The 18,904-nt window shown below is 41.6% G+C and overlaps 1 protein-coding gene across 14 annotated transcripts in view; it reads right to left on the minus strand.

The window, feature by feature from the left end:
• The window catches only part of Antp (Antennapedia), a 123,497-nt gene that overhangs the window by 8,089 nt on the left and 96,504 nt on the right, over positions 1-18,904 (minus strand). For 8 of the 14 annotated variants that reach the window (XM_066294797.1, XM_066294791.1, XM_066294790.1 and 5 more), the window contains 3 exons: positions 11,932-11,973; positions 6,107-6,587; positions 5,136-5,537 (listed from right to left, as the gene is read on the minus strand). In XM_066294797.1, the coding sequence (XP_066150894.1) occupies positions 5,136-5,537; positions 6,107-6,416 (712 nt within the window). In that variant the 5' untranslated portion in view covers positions 6,417-6,587; positions 11,932-11,973. The remainder of the gene's footprint in view (positions 1-5,135; positions 5,538-6,106; positions 6,588-11,931; positions 11,974-18,904) is intronic. The other 6 variants (XM_066294800.1, XM_066294798.1, XM_066294789.1 and 3 more) reach the window with 2 other exon arrangements.

An 18,904-nucleotide genomic window follows, 5' to 3' on the forward strand; every position in this document is an offset into this window, starting at 1 on the left:
AAGGCTTGACACACTATAGAAACAAACCACTGGAAAGCAATGGAAGTTCCTCGTGGGCAAACACAATAAAGCAATAAAAACGCTATTGGAACATAGAATCCTATGAATGCGACTAATCCACGACTCAATCGGAGGATTAAATCGGGGGCAAGGGAAACCGATAGTTAAGTGAAAAAAAGGCGAACCTAATTTTGACACACGTGTAGGGGGAACACGTTTGAACCTGAAAATTGTGCTGGATATACTCATATAAAATGACGAGGCAGTACCGGTGCTTCCTACTCGATAATAAGCCATTTGTAAATGACATCCATGTTCCTTTCTTGTCGCCCATGTTACAAATGTGTTCTAATTCTGGGCTCTGGTAAATGAGAGCCACCGAAACGGTTTCTCCAAACATTCGTGTATTATTAATGTTATATCAAGAAATATTAATAACGTCAGGGCGTTACGTATTTGTCATGTTGGAAGTCTTGGAAAAAACGCCAAGCCCCAGTTAATAACATTTCTCACGGAGAGTAAATAGACCATTAGGCAAATCGCTCTGAAGACACGGGTTTAGATTAATTCGAGGGGCAACTGTTCAAAAAGCTGTTGCACAAGCAGGTCACTCGCATTTGCTACAAATACCACCACGGAGAGAAAAAAGCCTAATTTCCATTATGGCGGACTGTGCAGAGGGATGTCGACCCACATCAAACCCATGTAAAAAAATCAGCTGCAGCAGGTGACTCAACGACATGGAAATTTAATTAAATCGGTCACAGTCTGACCGTCCTTTATACTCGAACCTCCAACAGCTGAATAAACGAATGAATATCCCGAAAATGTAAAATGGAAGAAAGACCCTATTATTTCGTAGATTATACAATTGTGTGTCGACGCACAATACATGGCGATTTTTCATTGTCGTCCACGCTATTGTGGGAGAGCCGCCACTGATATCTCTGTTAGGATTTGATGGAAATGAAACGTTCGCTCGACGGTCGTTACTCATTTTTTAGTGTAATGAAATGTTAGATATGGCGTTTTTGTGGTGCTATTACAGACTTTGAATAATCGAAGTCATTAGCTGGATTATGGAGGAATTTTGAATTTGGTTCGAGACCGACGGGGACACTTAAGGCAGTGCCACTCATGGCGGAGGAAGATCGAACGCGAACAATCCCCGAATGCAAACACGAAATTTTTCCTCAAAGAAAAAAAAAACGAATAGTCAGAACGTCACACGAAAACACGCGGTGGTTGTAAAAAGTATTGCAACACTTTACAGTTTTGTTACGAGATAAAATTATTAGATGCGAAATGAAGCAACTCACTATTACGACCATCGATATCGAAATTCTTACAATAAAACGCTCAAATTCGGCTCCAGTGACCGTTTGGCAATGACTCACTCGTTCCTCAAACTCTTTCATGCAGTTGTTCTTTGTTGCTTATGTGATATTATATGTGAATTCGAAGACGTAAATCGTCTAAGCTTTGTGGTCTGTTGGTTAAGCAACCCTAAAAAAAAATCGATCGATGTAAGATCTGGAGAGCATGGCGGCCATTCCATTGCGCCTCGTCTACCGATCCATCTCCTAGGGAAAATCTCATCAAGGTACTCTCTCACACCCATATTATAATGTGATCGTTGGTGATGCACGATCTTGTTGGGATTATCGGCTACTTTTCCCCATTTTCTCTAAGGAAAATTGCGGCGACTGACGGAACTGTTTCGTTTGGAATTGGTGGCCCGTTACACCCGTCCATACCTTGAGCTTTCGCGGATGTTGTCTATGCCTAGTCTGCACCCGATGAGGATTCTCTGCAGACCGGTAACGGTAATTATATATCGATGAATTTTAAGTTTAAGCAAAACGTTGTTTCACTCCAAAACAAGATTCTGGAAAAGAACCCATTATCGTGAATGTCTTTTTCTTGCGTCAATTCACAAAATTCCATACTTTAATCGAAATTTTCGAGAGTCAACTCTAGAGTAATGGAAGTTTTGTATGGTTGAGATTTTTCTCCTTTGAAAAGATTGCTTACGGATTTTACAGATACGTCCAATTCATCGGCAAGTTTGGTAACAGACTATTGAATTTTCATCAATAGATGAAACAATGTCTGGTGCTTTATCGCCATCAGTACCTGATCGAGGTCTTCCACATTTTGGCGCAGCTTTCACGCTTCGAGTTTACTGAAGTTTTTTATTAATCCCACAAACGACACTGTTCATCTTTATACCCTCAAAAAGAATAAATTTTTGATTCTGCGCTTCTCAGATAAACGATCAATTTTTCTTCTAATTGTGGTAGACACCTAAACTGAATTCAACTACTGATGAGTTCTATGAAAACCAAAATATTTTTTATCTAAAAAATTATTTACATTGAAGACGATTGGGAATTTCTACGTCTTATCGTCGTTTTTTCACTGTCTTCCAACGTGAACTAAGAACAGATTGGGTGTCTAGGACGCAAAGATTAAAACTTTTAATGTTTTTACCATATGGGCCTTGCTCATTGTTTTTTAAGGGAACCGTAGGTCCAATTTTAGTTTTGGTTATACCGTTGTGTCCCTTATTGAATTACCTTTCATTTGACATACTACAATGGGTACCTTCGATGAAAATGAAGAGCTAGCAAGGGTAGCTGGATAGGGGTGAAAAATTTAAACATCGAAAATAATGCATTAAATGTTTTTTTTTTAATAAAATTGTACGTGTTTATGCATTTTTCTAAAATATCGAGTTTATGAAACTTACAAGCGTGCTGCAATACTTTTTACAAACACTGTATGCAGATGCACATATGTAGAATTGCACGCGTTTTTAATGCCCCAGAAACATTATTTCTTGAAGTGCCAGTCACATGAGCCTTATTAACTTGAAATAACAATTGAGGCAATTGAAGACATGTTCTTCAGCAATTTTCTTGGGAATTCCGTCAAGGCACAGTTTATTAAAACAACTGAGTTCGCTTGTTCATGTTATTTGGCCTCCGACCCGAATCGCAGTCGTTCATTGCCAAATTTCCCTCGTTCCTAACCTTCGTGCTTCTTTTGGAGGTGCCGAACTTGAAGAGCTGAAACTCGACCAAAGCCCTTTTTTGCGGCCGCAAACTTCGAGCTCCGTGTCCACCTCCCTTGCGAGAAAAGAACCAGTTAAGCAACCTCCCACATTGCCAAATGATAAAAGGCTATCCAGAAGCCGTAAAATTACGTTTAGAGCTGCTATAAAGTAACGATTAAACTAATAGAGCCTGAATTTACATCTGTTGGCAACCATAAGCACCGTAATAACAATATAACCGCCACGGTGTATGGACTACTTGTTGAGTTTGAATTTATGAACCGAGAACGGAGGGGCGCGGTGTTGTCGCGATTCACTCGCCAAAAATCCTAAATTTGCCACGAGATTCTGCATGCGTGCAAATGGGAATTGATGGCAAAAAATTCGGTTGAGCGGGGCGAGGGCTGCAGCATTCGAAGCTCAAAGAATGACCAAAGTGAGATAACGATGTTGGAAAATCTTCTCAAAAAATATTGAATACCTTGGCTGCCCTAAGACTTCCTATTTCGTCCATGTTATTCCCCGCTAACCGCGGGATTAGAGCCACCCTGTGTCAATCCTGACCCTACAATTCCCAAACCGAACTACCTGGAACGCTCTACTTATCGGGGAAACACTTTTTGAGCCACCGCGTATCAGATATTGATTTTGTCTCAGGGCACATAGGCACATTAACGTGATCCTATCGGGCCAAAAACTTCAAACCGTTCACGTAATTTTACCCTCAAAAAGGCACTTTCCGTAATGCATAAAATTGGTTAGCCCCTGGTTGATTTTCACGCGAATTATCCTCCGGATAAAACTGCCACCGCTTTGCCCTGTCGGCCCTCAGGAAGCGAACGTTTAGTAGATATTTTTAAATCGACTACCAATTAAATTAGTCCAGGTGGGGGTGAAATGACCCTTAACGCACAAAAGTAGACACAAACTAAAGGAACTTCGCTCTACGTAAATAGAGCCCGCGACAGTGAACCGAAACTCTACGTCGGCATTTTTCCGCCCCTGAAGGTCCATAGCTCCATGCCTAAGGGCCTGTTTTGGCAACTTGGCAACAAGGCGGTTAAAAACCCTACTTCGTGCAAATCCGAGCACTCCCGACGCCATTAAATAAGCATTCCGGGTGATAAATGGCGACGCGTTGAGATTTGATAGTGCTGTAAATTATTTAACTCTTTTCAAGGGGTAATTATTAAGTTGTAATACCGAATTTAACGACTTTACGGCCTTGCCAGAGAGATATATTACCGGCACTTTATTGTCCTAAAGAGTATTGATCAAAACTTTGAGCATCATCACGTCGACAACGGACCAGCACATCTCAATAAACGCGTGCATATTCAATTCAGCAGTAAATGGACAGTTAATTTGAGGCCATAAATCATCTCAAGTGAGTGCTATTGCGTTATAATCTAATACCGTTTCGAGAATTATCAATTATTTAGAGATGCAGAGCTAATCGCGGCCTCTTACACCTTTCAACTGGAGAACATCCCACGAACTTGCACAACACTACCCGGGTCCTCTCTGGTACCACTCTTCGCGACTCCCGACCATAACTAAACAGACTTTTGGGCAATTTCGCAAATAGGGCATGAACAGTGCGGTGCAATAAACCTAAATAGCCCCAATACATCAAAATCCCAATACAGTGGTCTAACAGCTGGACACCCTTCACTGTCGGTTTCACAGACATTTCGCCCGCATAGTTTAATCTTTTGATTTACTGCCTTTCTGCCTCACGATCTTCTTCTCACATGATGATACAACACGCATCTTTCTGATAGCCGTAGCATTTTTCAATTCGGAGATAAATTAGTCCAGATCATAAGGAAGGAAACTTGAATTAACGAGGATTACAGACAGATGAAGGATGTATTAATTCTCGAACCTTAAAAGCACCAATAAATCCTTTTCTCTGCGGGATTGTACCTTTATCGAAACCCTACCAGGTACCGAAATTGAGACATCCGTCTTATGCAAAAGTGCATCAATAGAACCCCATAAATTTGTCCATTGAGGGGCTGTCATGATTTCACCTGACTCCCAAGAATTACGCAATAAGGGCTTTTTCACTTACCGAACTGACTTCTCATCCAAGGATACAACGGACTAGGCAACGAAGACGAAGTGTTATTCGGGGGTTGCTGCCCTTGCTGCTGACCCTGCATCGGGGGCTGCTGATGGGATTGTTGATGCATATTGGGGTTCTGCTGTGCCCCATACATCATATGCTGCTGCGGATGGTGCTGCTGATGGTGCTGGGGGTGCTGCTCCTGCATATGGTGGCCCATGTGCAGGTTTTGGGAGGTATCCAAAGGGGGGCTTCCGGTGGGGCCCAGGACCCCATTTTGCGTCACCGCAGCCGCTTGGAGCTTACAACTGGCGTAGACGACGGGGGTTTGGTGGCCGTTGGGCGCCGCTGTGGTGCCCATGTGGCCCATATTAGTCGGACTGTCCGGCCGGTAACCTGGTACACAATCTAGTGTTAGAGAAAAGTTGGATTCAGTTGCAGTAAAAGGGGGTTTCTGGAATTTTCAGAATTGCCTCGAATATTGGTCAGAACGGGTGGCTCCAGCTTACAATCTGTAACTTACAGAGATTGTCGAAGTTCCGGAGATTTTCCCGATCCAGGTGCCCTGACGCAGCCTCCCTTTCGTTCAAACTTTTTTTTCATATAAATCAGTGACGTTTCAAATTCGATAAGATCGATGGAAAATCACCGAACTTTGTCCCTATAAGTTAAGGGGCCTATCTGCAATCGTCCCACTTAAAGTAATCTAATGGACTAAAATTCGCTTGTTACGTAACAGTCGGCCAGGAATTTAATCATTTCTTCAGTGCGGCTCTAGGCAGTTCGTTCTGGGATCACCATGATTTGGTCGAATAATCAGACCATCGTAACGTTAATTTTGCAACAAACTGAGCGATTGAACGTGTCCACGGAAGTGATAATCAAGAGCTTAATTTCACGTCTCTAACTCAAACTAACCTGATAACTGTCCCCCAATTATAGAGGTTTCGTAGGGTTAAAAAAATAGTGAAAGTTACCTTGACTTCCGTCCATTTGCTGCGCATTGTAATATCCAGCATTCCTAATATCCATTCGGTCGTAGGGTGGAAACCGTGGATAGGGCATCCCCTGGGGTGGCTGCCCCGCAGCCGGCGGCCCCCCATAGTGATGAGGTGGTATTCCCTGTCGGAGCCCCACCACCGAAGGATCCCCCGCACACGCCGAGGCATCGGTCTGCACGGCTCCACCACCTTGAGGTACCTGTCCATAGTGATGTTGCTGGTGTTCCGCTGAGACGACACCTCCATTTCGCATGTCCGGCATGTAGTTGGCGAAATACGAACTCATGCTACTAATTTCGAGTTTGGATCACAGAATTTTTAACGAACTTTCGGGTGTGCACTGGTATCACATCAGACGGCACTTTGAACGCACTAGACGAGCACTAATTTTGAAGGGTACCACCACGTGCGCGAATCTTCCTTAGCCAGCAACACAAAAAACTACTGTCATAAAGCCCTGAAACAAGGAAAACGATGCGTTAGTGTCTTTCGGGTTTTCCTGCATGGTATTAATTGAGAGAATTATGGACGAAGTAATGTTTATGAGGCGTCAAATATTTTGCAACGAGACGCCTAGCGTGATTAGTCTAATTTAAGGCAATTGTTGCACGCTGGTACAGAGCTGCAACACTGTGCACTTTATCACCAAATGGTGACGCAAGTTCACCTGACCATGTTTACATTGCGATCACCGAGAGTCAACTGTGTTTAAAAATCAGAAAACTCTGTCTGACAAAATGAATGACACATGATGTAAAATGGAACTTCATAATTAGGTTTCACGCTCAATATCCAGATGTGTCCGGGATTGGAACACTTGCTTTTAGTTAGCCATGGTTGTTGTTTCCGAAACCAATGAATTTTTGTCAGTCCCTGATCGAGATTAATTGGCATTTTCACGATCTATTGAAATTCTTTTGCCAACTATGAGAGGGCTCGGATGCCGCACTGGCATCTGACTAATCGGCTCGGGAATAACTTCGCGACGGGTTCAGTTTAATCGTGTTTGGGAGAGTTGAAACTGTTTTGTTCTATTTATCACAAGCTTTAAACAAAATTAGATGGAAATTCCAGTGAAGGGGATTAATGGAGAGGGTCCATACCAATCGATGGGAGGTCGAAAAATCGAAGGTTTCATCCAGGCAGGTTCCTGGCCGAATGCAGAATGCCTGAGATCGGGATGAACCGCAAAATAACTATTTGAACTAGGAAGGTGGTTCCAAAGATCATTAACTTGTTTAAACGCAGATCTGTCCACAATGGCGAAGGCGCCGTACGCGAAACTAACCACGATCGATTTGTGAAAATATGGTGAAATTCGTCCAGTTTACATCCAGTTTAGTATCTCTACAAGTTTCTGAGATACCGAACTATATTGGCACTTGTTTTCGCGATCGGAGGTGTTTTTCAAATGGAGGTTCCACAGACTCTTACAGTTTCAAAAGTTCAAGATCACTCTAATGTCCAATTTCTGTGTACCCGCAGATTCAATTCGTCTCTGCAAAATTGAATTTTAATGAAATAGCTGTATGTATCATAGGCAAATATATTTCTGGCGCCATTGTCGAGGACAATTCCCGCATTGTTTTACCGGTCGTACGAATATTAATTGTTCCCCAGCTCCGACGGCCGTCGCACCGCTGAAACCGACGCCATTTACACCTCACCCTTGCTTTCCGTTCAAAACACACCCCGGAGTGCCAAGTTCTTTGATTAAATTAAAAGTTGCCTCCCCGCGGGGTTCCCTCACTATTTACATGCAAATCTCATTTCAAGCTTCACCCAATTAATGCAGGCTTGAATGGAAACCGGTCGGACTGGAATACACATCAGACTTTTCCTAATTATGCATAAGGGGTTGGGATGATCGGCGTATCAATTAAGCTAACCCTCAGGTTTTGAAAGTTTTCACTTTTAGGGATGAAATATATCAAATCCGGGACGCCGTCAGTGTTCAACTCTCCCGTCGCCCATAAATCCAGGCCAGGAAGTGAAAACAAAAAGCGGGAGAGAAGAGCACACACAGGGTACATCAAAACATGTCTGCTACTGCTGATGGTAGATGGGAGAGTAAAAACGTCATTGGCGTCGAATCTACTGAATTTTGATTTATTGGCCGCAGGAGACAATGGGATGGTTTAATTTATGCTGCGATCATAAACAATAGAACTGAGGAAAAAAGAACACGTGAATGTGATACTAAGAGAGATGGGCAGTGGCCTTTTGAAAACACATGTTCGGTGAAGCACCTTGAGTATTATTAAGCGGAAACTACTGCAAAGAAAACGGAAATATACAAAGGAGGAGGTACCGGTATCTGCTATTATGAAAGAATATTTCACACAAGTTTGACGAACTGAAAGACCACAATTATAATAAAATTCCCACTTTAATTAGACCTATTTGCGCCACGAACTGACCTAAAACTTATTGATTGACGTGATTTTACGGCAGTCAAATTCCTTAAGAACAAATTAACGTCTGAGGACTTGCGACTCCAACCCGATGATTATCCGTGGTTGAGGACAGAGGAGACGAGGTGATAAGAGCACCTCATCAAGAACAGCAATTAACGAGGGAAAAAAACAGTAAATGCCAGCAAATTTGGCATTTTAATTGTTTCATTTCTTAAACGGCTGTTTTTGGGTTACAAGCTCATTATGATTTGTCTCTTGTAAACGCAGTTCAGGTTTTATGCTTTGTTATTGACATTCTCACTGATTGAATCCCTGAGGCGTAACCGGATGGAAGTTCAAATTGTCGCGCTCCATGGGCCTGTACAAACCGGGTTGTAGTTTTTCCTGTAGTTTCTGAGATGCTTTCGCGTCCCCTCGAATGCCTCCAATCGACGAAGGAACCTCGAATGGGGCAGTTCGGCGCTTGTTGAGCTAAGAGCAAACGTACGCCTATGACATCCCAAGAGAAAAAAAAAACGATTCCGACAAAAAAAGCCCAGTCATGCCATTGGCGTCACAATGGCTGCCCCTAACGAATTACATGTGTGTGCGAGTGCGGAACCTTTTAGCTTGACAAATAGCCCCACATCCAGGACGGAACAAAAAGCGAACCGATGCAATCACTTTCCCTTACGCCTAAGTAAACATTCTCTTCAATAGGGAGTCCCTGGGAGATTAGAAAGCTTCCGGGATATTCATCTGAAAGTCTTAATTTAGTTTCTAGGAATGAGAGAGAAATTTCCTCCGCCCATGCTTTCATGTGTGTGTACCTTTGGAATGGTGCGAAGCTCCATAGCAGTAAACAATCAATATCTCAGAAACGGAATGGGAAATGACGAAAATCACATAGCTCCCGGTCTTTATTAGGTATTCATGGAGTCGGAGGGCTTATAAATCACATTCGTTGAACCTCAAATTTAGGGGGAATATTAATATTAGTGATTTTCGCCGCACTTCATGGGAGAACCCTGTTACAGATAGTCATGGGTATAAAAATAAATTTCTCCAGTTAAACCGCTACCACCATCATCTGCAGCATTAACATGGCGACTAACAACATGCAAAGCGTAATTAAAACTAATGAATTAAACATTATTTTAATCACTCTCCGAGTTATTAAATGAATTGATGACGCATTGAGTAAGTTTCTTCAGCATAAGAGATAACGATTGTATCGTCTTAATTTAAACATCCTGTCAGATTTATGCGCGATAATCCTCTTCCTATATATGTTACATTGTAACGCTGAGATATCTCGAAAACCGACCGGAGACCGGTTTGGGCTGAAAGGCCTTCCGTGTCGATACCATCAAGTCGATTTGTACGCCCCTAACGGGTAATAGTCCAACTTTTTACAGACCCATCAGGCAAAATGTCGGTAATACAGCTATCTTTAAAGGCCGTTAAAAAAGATGTCCATGGTCCAAATTCGACTGCAGATTCCTTTTCACCGTTACGAGTGACAGGATTTTATATGACCAATTGAGCGAACGGCATAGCCAAGTCTTATAAGGAAGTTGACGGTGACTGCAGACCGCTTCTGCGCTGCAAACGAAAATGGGGCAGAAATTCCAAAGAACAAAGGTCAACTGATAGGGCGATTAGCCCGGAATTTAAATGGACCTAAATCAGAAAACAATCTGTGCCCGGGTCCGGTACCGGAAGCGAGATAAATCCGGGCGTTTCTCTGCACTTTCCCGGTACTTCCGCTCTCCCGATTACAATTCAGATTTAACACAACTACACAAAAGTGCCGGCAGCCGATAAATTTATTGCCCACAGACCCGCTCTTATTGAAATGCGAACTTTCGGGTTGAACTTCCAAGTCTTATTAATAATTCTTGGATGTTGTAACAGCACATAAAAAGCAATGTCTCTTGAGCAACCGGGCAAGTTTCTCAAAATTGTACATACAAGCCTTATCTTTAGCATCTAACACGACTGAGTCCATAAAAACATTCCCAAGATTACGAATCGAGGCGAAAGGTCAAGAAAAATGCTTGACATGAGCATTAATGTCAGACCAGTTCCATGATGTATGTATGAGCTTTCTATGGACGGTTATTGAAGTGTTCTTGGAAGTGGGCCTAAAAACAAAGACCTCTCGGATTCTATGAAGTTATATACGAAATTCCTGCTTCTAGATGCTATCGCTGTATGCTGGCTGAGAATCTAATTTAGATCTCTCAGGTCGATTAGTAAATAGAGCTTAATTTACAGCTTTTTCGTAATATAAGTACCTACAATTTCGGGTGCAAATTCTGCCCAGATTGAAGCGAAGGGGAATGATAAATGCTTTCATCATGGGAGATTAAAGCGATCGATTTCAATTGCATTTCAATGGTCGTCCGATATGCAAAGCAGTAAATCACAGCAGCGGTGGCCACTATCGGCTGGTTCAATGAATACAATGCACGTTTGCGTCTGTTTCGTGTCAAATTAGTTGCGACGAATTTTTACTTAAGCTCTTATCACCAAAAAATTCAAGTCTTCCCCATGCAATTCTACACGTAGGCACCAAGCTTTGCATACGTTCGAGGATCACCACTATCTCCTAATAAGCGCGGCTATCACTAGAATTTGTTATTTTTTAACGTGTGGGGTAACTGATTTATGGGCTGACCTTTGATGCCCTCCGCATTTCGTTAGCGACGTTTACTCTGATAACGAGAATATTAAAGTTGAGTAGTCGAGGAATTAATAAAACCATTAGAGGTCATCGATTTGGTCATATCGAAAGGCACTATAAAGCTTGCATCCACCATTTAGTCCATAAAGGTCATTTTGGCCGTCAGAACTGTGGATTTTGGATTATGTGCTTATCAGTGAAGGAATCATAACTGGGGTTGCTGTTCCCATCGCCTTTTCGATCATTGGAGTCTCAGAGACATCAACAGGCGCGGAGGCCGCGAAACTCTCAGCATCGTTAATGAAATTAATCGAGACACTTTTGATATTCAAAAGATTGTGGTGGAATTATATCCAGCTTAACATTAGCAACGGTTTTATCGTTATGAGATGTGACCGAGTCTTTATTCTCAAAATTTTCACAAAGCTTCCAAGTAAGTAAGCAGTTGTTTAATGCAATTATTCCATTCTGTATCGACCTGGACATATAATACATAAATATTCACCCAACGTGCCCCTCGCAATCATACGCCGACAGGTTGTCTGGGTCCAAAGGATGCCTTCAAAGAATATTCTATTGAAATTCTAGACAGCAGCACATTTTTGTTTATAAATGAATTCTTTGGCTGCTTTATGAGCTGACTAATAATTCTTGAAATATTAATATTTATTAAGCGTGGGTATATTAGGTATATTATAATTCGTCATTCAACTTACTTTCATCATTTCTTACTTCGCCCAGAGATTAAAGCTTCTCACCTGAAAAGAAAAAACATTTACTGTTAAGAACAATTGCAAATAGGCATAGAGCAAATATTGAGCACAGAGAGTTCATAAAACGGTTCAAACCTTCCCGCGCGACATCACCACCATCTATCAAACGGGCCATAAACTATTAAACAAATCCACGTGGCTGCTTCAAACCACGTGCAAGCAACGTAAATTCTTTTCGAGGTCAAAACTGCCGTTCATCACCCCGAGATGGCAGAATAGGCACTTTAAATCCATTTGCCAAGAGGAGTTTTAGCATCAGTCGCTCTTCCCACTCACGCTCACATTATCCACTTCGTTTTTTAACATTCGGCAAAGCCGTTCATCCAGTCAAAGCTCGCCAAAAAACACAAACGATTATCAATTGAGAGGCTAGTTCAGTGACGTTGTAGTTATAGTCCGAGCCATGCGAAAACTGCGAGATTCGAAAGGAACAGTGGGGGGCTAAGGGCAGGCTGAAAGTAGGAATGATTGACTGAAGGGTGGAGAGAAGGGTGGGGTTTGCCCTATTCGGGCAAAGGGAAAAATTCAAAACAATCATGGCTGCCATCCATCATCATGGCTCCTGTCTAACGGGCGATGGCTTCAGCTCGCCATAAATTTGATCGGATTGAATTCTAGGAGATATGGTTGGGTCAAACTTTCAATTATATATTGGAGGTTTACACAATGGATGTTTCTGGTTTGCGCAATTTTTTTGTGAGAGGAAATTTTGATAAGAGGAAAGGAAGCGGTGATGACTGAAGCCCATGCGGTTTTGTGCCCTCTCGCTTGAACTCGCATAAGCTGCAGTTTTGATTTTTTCCAGCCGACTTTCAGGGAGAATCGCGAGGTTTGAGGACAATCGCAAAAAAAAACAGAATGCGGATAATTTCCCTAAAAATTCCCAATTCATGAAAGGTGAATTTAAAGAGAGAATTTACCGATTCCCCCACTTCGCTCTGCCGGAATTTTGATTATGCAAAACGGCAAGGATAAGGGGCCTTTGGACTGGAATCCTTTATTGGAACCTAACTGAATTGTCGATTTTTCGAAGGATTTCTTTTTGGATTTTAATCCCATGTTAACCAGTTCTTTTCGAAACCAATCCGCGTGCGGCTGGAGAACGTTTCCCCTCAGTTTGCCAACAAAAATTGAAAATAACCAACAGACCTCCCCCTCCTTGCTTGCACCAAAAAACAGTTGCTCAATTCACCAGACCTTAGTTATTTTTTCTTATGTCATAAAAATCTAAAAATATGGCGAACCCAGAGTTGAAACACAACACTCGAAAGATCACAGGCATTTTTAGGATGCCTCATTAAGATGTGACTGATGATACCAGCCTTAAATCGCGCGACTCCGATTTTCAAGCAGACAGTTAACAGCAATCCGAAAATAATTTAATAAATTTTGTTAAGGAGGATTTATCGCTGAAAATTGCTTAGCGTTTACTATAACACATTCCTCCCAAGAATTTTCAATGAAGAATTTCCGGAATTGCGGTCGCGAAGTCGCCCGCACTGACCCCAACCCGCTTAATCAAGAACTTTCCGGTGCTTTGTCATTAAATTAAAAAAAATATATTCTGCCAAAGCAGGAGCGTAGGTACGGGTGAACCCAAGCAAGGCGTCCATAAGTCAATATACTGTATATATTTGTTTCTTATTAAACAGCGAATAAATAAACATTTCATCTGTCTATCTGCACACTATTTTGGGAAGCCTCGAGCGTGTTTAAATAATCATGTGTCGAAATGTTGAATGGAATTATTAGCAATATGGTTTTGATATTATGATGTGTAAATAGTGTCACTAATATTTATACTGCACCAGTGGGAATTCTGCTTTTAATTCGATTTATTGGCTCTCATGGGCAAGTGGGACGAATTTATTCAGAGTGGAAGCGCCTTCTTGAAAGAGCGATAAATTATCTAAATAAAAAAATAGTTCTGGATAGGCCCTTGCGGCAGACAGGGTGTAATTATCGGTCCAGTCCACATGAGTTGAGGGCTGCTGATTCGGCAGCGGATGGCGATTTGCCCAAAACCCATTCTCCGATAAAACGTCGTCATAATTCTTCCTGATGGATGACACTTGATTCCCTTTACCTCTCAGTCCCAAAAACTAACCAGCCAAATATCACGCCCGAAAGTAATTTTTCAAGACAACAAACCTAGATAAAGACATTAAAAGACCATCAACTCCCGGTGTTTAAAATAACACCAGTCGGGTAACTCAATCCTCCGAACCTCGATGGCTGCTCTGTTAGCTCCTCCTGATAGGCCAGATTTAAGAACCGTCATTAATCAGTGACGGCTCATATATGCGTCATTCGGACGGCCACGTTAAAAGTAAACTTGGGCACTTAACACTTCTTGTGCAACTCAGGTAAAACTTCCGAAACCAGGGGAACTTTCTAATTCTCATAAAGCGCTCCCCGCATAGATGTTTAAGTTGTTTGACCTTTTGTGTTTTGCATAATCTTCGGTAACTTTTATTCTTCAATTTCCGAAGGAAATTGGGTCAGACCAGATAATGGTTTTGTTTGGAAAGGTGTCTTTTATAGTACCTCGAAGGCCATAAATCGTCCCCGCTTTAACCGTCGTCCTAGACCTCAATGATTGTGTGAGGGCGCAATGTTGCCTTATCTATATTTGTCCCACTTGTTCTCAGGCCTAAACAGTGAAATTGGCTTTCGGAAGTAATTAAATTTCATAATTATTGTGTACCTCGGCTTTCTAAGGTGTAATTATTAACGTGTAATTTTCTCTCAGTAAATTTCTCGCGAGCACGCCAACATTTACTTCTTTGCCTCAGTGAAATTAAAATTATGTTGTAATAGTATACAGATTAGCTTGAACGGTTCTATTATGTACAGCAACCACATGCTAATGTGCTTATAGGACCGTTCTCATGCATAGACAAGTTGTTCTTATTATAGTCTCAGTCAAGAGGAACGAGGAAGGGGAACGGGGTGATAGCCTGGAGGCTCCTGCGCACGGGGAGCAAACCCGGGAAACGGTTGACAAATCCAAGATCTGACAAACTCGAAGCCGCCATCAATCTTTGGCCCGACGAACTACGATTGAAAATCGCAGATAATCGGCACGAACGCATTTCGGTCGGACGCTACGCACCCGCGACGCCGGAACAGCGCGACCTGGTCCGGTACCGCACCGTGGGAACCCCACCTTAGATGAGCCAACTTTCGAACTATTTAACAACACCGAAATGTTAAAACGACATCCGGGGACACAGCGCTCTGCCCGGTTCCGCGGGGTAAATCGGCTTTGATTTTTAAGCCGGCTCGAGAAACAACTCGAATTTTGATACGCTCCTGAGCCTTGCGTGTCAAAGGGCAGTCTCAGCCAGCAGGTGGGTTCGAGTTAGGGCTTGCACGGTACAAAGGGTAGAGGTGGGGTTAAAACAAGCAAAACTCCAAACCTCGTAAGGAAATCACGCATGGTTTTCGGCCTAATGTATACGTATCGTTCCTTAATTGTGGCAATTTGTTATTTCTGGTTTATGTGGTTAATTGGGCTTCGTCGAACCGCTTTCCACTCCGCAAAATAGTACGGACTCCAAGCCTACAATAGACTATCGAGTGTGTCGACTTTCACACCTATCTGGTGTAAACAACATATTTTTCATGTTGTCGCATTTTCCTCGCTAATTACGTGCGGCATTGACCTAAGCGATTGTTTATTGTAATTATTGTAACAGAAAAGTGACATGGAGGACGGGTTTTTTCGTCAAGAGATAGTAGTAATTTCTAAAATCATAGAGAATTGAATGCTAAAGCCGCTAACACCATGGGTATTTAAATTATAATTCAAACATAATAGTCGCAAATGCGGCCGTAAATCATTCATGGCCGATATCCATTTACCAATGAATTAATTGTTCGGATCGGTCGAACGTTACCAAACCGCAGAACAATATTTCCGACCGTGGCTCTGAAAGCGCAAATTATAATTTTCGGGGTGGGTTGGAATTAATTAGTTTTTTAATTATTTACATTGAGTCGTAAGTGCCAACTTGGCATGGCATAGCGAAGACTTCCTGACGAGCGGAAGTACGGCTAATTACCACCCACATAATGCAGTTACGTATTTAGCTGCTGGGCAGCTGCGCTTAGTGACGTACGCTTAACTATTATACGGGAAGCTATTTTATAACGTACAGGCTGTCCCGGATGCGAATGCACTCTACGGGAATCTCGTGAACCACAAGAGACGGGGAGGCGGTTAAATTCGAAAGAAGTCGCGCCTCTCTGGTCGACGCGACGTTTCGCCTCTTCGAAAGCCACCATCAACTTTGTTTTTTTTTTTTTTATATAGTCAGCAAATTTTATTTCGCGCTCAGTAAATTCGACGTTTTCCTGAATTCAACGGTACAACATCACAGCCAGGATTTATTGAACGGCTCGGTCCGAAAAAATTGAAATAATTTGTGTACATCTGTCACCTAGTTACGGTCAATACTTGTCAATCATAGTTCGGTATCGTTATTTAACAGTCGTTGATTTGTGTGGTAATTTCGTGCAGTGGATTCGAAGCCAATGGAAAATTATTACAATGAACAGAAATTTCATGCGCTTTGCTCTTATATGGAAAATCGTAAAAACTGCACCAAATCGAGAAGCGATATTTTCAAAAATATCCCGGACGACGTCGACCGGACCGGTCGATTTTCGGTTACGAATTTGAAAGAACATGACTCGTTCACAACAAGCCAATTTGCATCGCCAAAAAGAACTTGAGTTGACCAGGAAATTGCTGTTTTTCTGGCGATTGAAGAAAGTAATACCATAAGTCTTCGAAGTATTAAAAATGACCGTGCCGGTCCTCATGAGCAAAGATACCTACCACCCTTACGATTATCACATCTCTCAAGGTTTGCTTCTTGCAGACTTCGAGCGTAGAAGAATTTTGGGCGAATGCTTTACTACAGACAACGCCGTGAAGATTATCATTTTTCTTATCAGATTTTGTGTATAGCCGTGGGCATTTTTGTTCAAACAACGGCGACTTTAGTTGAAAAAATCATCATTATTGGACAACGAAAAACGAAACTCGCACTCAAACATCCAGATATCAACAGCGCTTTGGATTTAATGTGTGGTGTGGTATTTTGGGAACACGATTCGTTGCACCCATAATTTATGAGGAAGCTCTAAATTCTGGAAGAAATGGACCATTTAAAAAAAAAAACAAAGTGAAAATATTCCGGACGACCCTCCTTGAGCAGTGACCGTTAATGTTCGAAAACAAGATGGGGCTCCTCATAACTGACCCTGAATATACTACTGAATATTTAATAGGCTGTTTTTAAGGTAGTTTAATTTTTACTAACGGTCCCATAAATTGGCCACCGTAATCTCCCGATATTACACCAATTGACGTTTTCTTTTGGGGATTCCCTAAAAATGAAATTAACCGTAAGACTACGAAACGGTGAGTTGATGATTGCAGTTCGACTTACAATTAGAAAAATAACGTCAGAAATTTCAAATAATGTCATGGACGAAATTAACTAATTTTATTTATGTTGAGAGAATTTGAGACATAAAAAATAATATCAAACGATTTTTTTTTGTATTTATTTCCTCGTCTAAGGGTGACGTATCGCTGGATTTAGAAAAAAAAGCAGAATTTACTGAGCGCGAAACGAAATTTGTTGACTATTTAAAAAAACAAAGTTGACGACGGTTTCGAAGAGACGAAACGCCGGATGGAGTCTCAAAGCACCATTTTGCAGAGGAAAGAAAGTGGCAACGAGAACGTCAAATTTATTTCAACATACTTTTTGAAATAAAATTAAAAAAAAACAGTAAAAAAGCAATCGCGAAAATTTCTCAAATAACTTCGGATACATTCGGATTTTATTAAATTCAGAAATACGATTTTACAGAACACGGAAAGACGCAACTTTTCTTGAATTTAACCACTCTCCTATCTCTTATGGTTTACGAGATTCCCGTGCACTCTCATCTGTGCACCACCTGTATGTACAAATGGACACATACTTGATTTTGTTCAATGTTTTTTGTAAGTTCTAAATAAATTCAGAAATTTGTTGAAGGATTGTCATAATTGGTCAATCGTTGATTGTAAACCACACGTCCTTTAGATGAAAAGTGCCTTTAATTCAAGCAGAAGTCGGCAAATTGACGAATATTTAGGGGGTTCCATTTGAAAAAACAAATGTTTACTTATTTTCCGCACACACCGTATAAAAAAAATAATTATGCTTCACGTAGCTCTAAACGCACCCTACACCTTCCGTATGATTTTTCGTGTCTCTATTTACAGGGGTATGACTGTAATGTTGAATCTTGGACGCCCCGTACATTTATTTCCCATGAATAATACATCCTTTTGATCTTTCAAAGCAGGCGAAACCGGTATGAGGTTTTCGTAAGAGATCGCAGCTTCTTACTGTGACGTATCATTAAACTGCCTCTAACCGAATAGAGTTAGAGCGGGCGCTAAAAACCTCGAACGAGGAATCCTTCTAGGCACTGCAGCAAAGGATACAACTTTTACGCGTTGTGAATCACAAAGATCACTATCGCTATCAAACGGGGAAAGGGACGAAATTGGAAAAGTACGCTTAAGGCAATTATGACGGGAAGACACAAGGAATATGAAGGATACTGATCGTTCATTGCGTTATCATTTCGAATTCCGTAGGGGGGGTCTCGGTGGATTTCTATTAGCTCTGGCAAAATGATAATAAATCCGATTCCGCATTTTTGTGCAACAAAATACATATTATCATTTCATCGCTTCAGGGCTAAATTGATCGATTTTTATTTCACAGGGTGATTTGGAAAGTTGACATTTTTTTTTTCGAGCTCCATTCCCTTTTTACTTTTCGCAAAAATGAACGTGTTATCCAGTGAATTTTGTGATTTACAATTTAACAATATTGTC

This window comes from Euwallacea fornicatus, chromosome 21 (assembly GCF_040115645.1).
Source record: "Euwallacea fornicatus isolate EFF26 chromosome 21, ASM4011564v1, whole genome shotgun sequence".
Classification (NCBI taxonomy): domain Eukaryota; kingdom Metazoa; phylum Arthropoda; class Insecta; order Coleoptera; family Curculionidae; genus Euwallacea; species Euwallacea fornicatus.